The 3,683-nt window shown below is 23.5% G+C and overlaps 1 protein-coding gene across 1 annotated transcript; it reads left to right on the top strand.

Annotated features, from left to right (window-relative positions):
- Positions 1 to 474: 474 nt before the first annotated feature.
- On the top strand, positions 475 to 3,653 carry PGSY75_0311300 (putative phosphatidylinositol 3- and 4-kinase; the record flags this gene model as incomplete). The annotated part of the gene is made up of 4 exons (XM_018783968.1): positions 475 to 1,535; positions 1,649 to 1,745; positions 1,848 to 2,093; positions 2,262 to 3,653. 4 exons carry the CDS (start codon positions 475 to 477, stop codon positions 3,651 to 3,653), a joined length of 2,796 nt encoding a protein of 931 aa, XP_018643551.1.
- Between the last annotated feature and the right edge of the window lie 30 nt (positions 3,654 to 3,683).

Genomic DNA, 3,683 nt, shown 5'->3' with positions numbered 1-3,683 from the left:
ATTTATTTATTTTTTTATTTTATTTTTTTTTTTTATGAATTCTTAAATATCAATGTTCTGATAAAATGTTAAATGAAGTTGCCCATTTTGTTAGATTAAATATATATATATATATATATATATATATAATATATATATTAGTATTTATTTATATTTATTTATATTTATTTATTTATATTTATTTATATTTATTTTTTGACAACCTTGAAGTATAATATACACATGTTTAACCTAAGACATCTCTCATATATATATATAAATAATTATATATATTTTTATATTTGTATATATTTTTTATTTGTTACCATTTCATAATTTTATAATTTTTTTGTATTTGTATGATAATTCTATTTTTTTTTTTTTTGTGAGAGTAGAAAATCAATCAGTGGAATATATAAATAAATAATTAATAGTGGCACATAATTATTATATACATAAATTTTTTAAACGTAATTATTTATTCTTTTATAAATTATGGGAAGCAGTAGCTTGCCGATGTCCCAACAAATGTATTTTAGTACACACAATGCATTAAGAATAAATGAAGAAAATGATGTTATAAATACTTTATTTTATGAAATAAATGGAAGTCGACATATAAGTTTATTAATATTTCCATTTTATGATGTTCAAATGTTAAAAAGATTATTGATTAAGAAATTAAATTTACCAGGTGGTGTTAAAGTAAATGATATCATTATATTTTATAAAGGAATAAAATTACCAAATTATCGTATTATAAGTACATATATAGATAATAATAATAATAGAAATGATAAAAAAAAAAAAAAAAAAAGAATTAATAAATTATATTGGGCTATCAAAGATACTAATCCAAATGCTTCTATACGTGTTATTGATAGTTCTAAGAATTATCCAGAATTTTTTGAAGATATATTAAATGAAATTAAATTATCATTTAAAAAAAACATTGCTCCTAAATTAACTATGGATGGTACCGGAGGGACCTATTTATTATATAATGCAAAAAAAAAAATATGTTCTGTCTTTAAACCTTTAGATGAAGAAGCATTTGCTCCTTTCAATCCTCGGGGTTATGAAGGCAAAATGTATCAAGAGGGTTTTCGTGCTGGCGTATTATCTGGTGAGGGTGCTAGTAGAGAAATTGCAGCTTATCTATTAGATAATTGTTATAATAATTTTAGTAATGTTCCTTGTACTATTATGGTCGAAGCTTGTAATCCTCATTTTAATAATAAAAGTAAATTAAAATATGTTGATAAAGAAACCAACTTAAAATGGAAATGTGGATCATTACAAGAATTTATTGATTCTAGAGAAAGCGTAGGAAATTATGATTATAAACAATTTAGTATAAGAGATATTCATAAAATTGCAATCTTAGATATTAGAGTAATGAACCTAGATAGAAATGATGGTAATATATTAGTCTCTCCTTTGAAAACATTAAAAGATTCTTGTAACCAGTTTGTTTATAGAAATAATAAATTTGCAAGTTCTAATAATGAGGATATCTTGAAGAGAATCATCACAATAGACAAAAAGCCTTCCCGGTAAATCTTTTTTTAAATGGATAAAATGTTGTATTATGTATGTGTATATGTGTATATATGTATATGTGTATATGTGTATATATTTATTTTATTTTATTTTTTTTATTTGGTAGATATACTTTAATACCTATAGATCATGGGCTTATACTTCCCCACATTATGGACGTTGCTGAAATTGATTTGGTGTGGTTTGAATGGCCCCAAATAAAGGTTAGGACATCGAAAGGATATATCTTCTAAAAAATTAAAACACACACAAAAATGCACATATACATATATATATATATATATATATTTTTTTTATTTTTGTAGATTCCTTTAGATGATGAAGAGCTGGAAGTTGTCTTTTCGTTCGATCCAGATAAAGATGCCGAAAAAATACGAAACAAATTACTAATAAGAGAAGATTGTATACGTACTATGAGGGTATGTACACGGCTTTTACAAATAGGAGCAAAAATGCATCTAACCTTATATGAAATAGCAAGGATAAGTACCAGGAAAAATATTGACGAAGAATCGATCCTAGAGCACCTAGTAAAGGATTCAATCACACAGGTACACACAAAAAATAAAAAATAAGACTAAATGATATATATAAATATATGTATGTATGTATGTATGTGTATACACTTTATATATATATTTATTATATATTTGTCCTATTTATTTTATTTTTTATTTTTTATTTTATTTTTTATTTTATTTTTTATTTTTTATTTTTAGGCTTACCAAATGATGGATTATACATCCCTTATGAGCACAAACAGATTAGGATACATCCTAGATCTGGCCGAAATTAAAATGAATAAGAAAAAAAAAAATATCAAAAGTAAAACCGTAGAAATTAATGATGATAAGATATTAAATCAGCTCTATGAAAAAAATGAAGAAAATATTTTTTTTAATGAGAAGAGAGAAACAACACCAGGAGAGGAAAGCTTGAAAAGTTCTCTGAGTTTAAAAAAAGATCATCAAAATATACAATCGAATATTTATAATAAAAATATTAGTAGTAATAATATAATGAGAGATGCTGATGAAATGATGTCAATTAACAGTTCTTCAAACACAACCAATAGTATAAAAAATGTTAGAATAGCAAATGAAACTTATAAAAATATATACAACAATAATGTGATAAAAAATAAAAACTTAGAAAATATTGATTTGATGAATATAACAAAACAAGTTAACAATATAAATTTGTGTTTAAATATAAAAAAAGAAGATAATGAAATAAATAAAGATAAAAATGATATCAGTCTTCAACAAAATAATATAAATAACTCTCCTTTGAATTCTATGATAAGTGCTAATAACGAATGTGCAAACACAACAGAAAATAAAAATATGACCATACAGTTAAAAAAAGAAACCTTATCAATTAATTCATCAGATCATGTATTAAATAAACCATTAGATAGTTTATTAAATGAACCATTAGATAATTTGTTAGAAAATATTTCTGCTGCAGTATCGGAAGTATCACAAGCATCACAAGTATCAGAAGTATCAATAGTATCAGACTTATCAGACATTTCTAATCATACATCCAACCCTTCTGATAAAATAAAAGTCGATAGGAAGGTTAAAAAGAAGAAGAAAAAAAAAGACTGTGATAATATGGATGGCTATCAAAAGGATCAAATGGATTATGCAAATGGTGATGACGGCCATAAAATTAATAGCGATGATAATATCATAAAAAAAGAAGATAAAATGATAAACCAGGTGAAAAGTAATTTAAATCATAATGAAGAAGAGGAGGAGGAAGAAGAAGAGGAAGAAGAGGAAGAAGAAGAAGAAAATGATGATTATGAAGTAGCATTCAAAAAACCCTCAGGTACTATAAAAAGAATAAGTGAAAATACAGGAACAGCATATAGAAGTATGGAGATGAATAAAATTAATTCTATATGGATGATAAGAGATAAAAATAATAAAATAATAAATGTAAAATGGGAGAATAAAATATTTGAGAAATTATTTTTTGAAACATTTGAAAATTATATAAAAAAATATATTAATGATTATCATCCGGATTGGAGGAATTATCCATATAACGGATCAAAAATATCAACAACAAAACATGCTTATCTAAATAATATAAAATGAATCTATATATATATATATATATATATATAT

The sequence above is a fragment of the Plasmodium gaboni genome, chromosome 3 (assembly GCF_001602025.1).
Source record: "Plasmodium gaboni strain SY75 chromosome 3, whole genome shotgun sequence".
Lineage (NCBI taxonomy): Eukaryota > Apicomplexa > Aconoidasida > Haemosporida > Plasmodiidae > Plasmodium > Plasmodium gaboni.
Note: the sequence above shows the minus strand (reverse complement) of the source record. Positions and strands in the feature narration are given on the sequence as shown.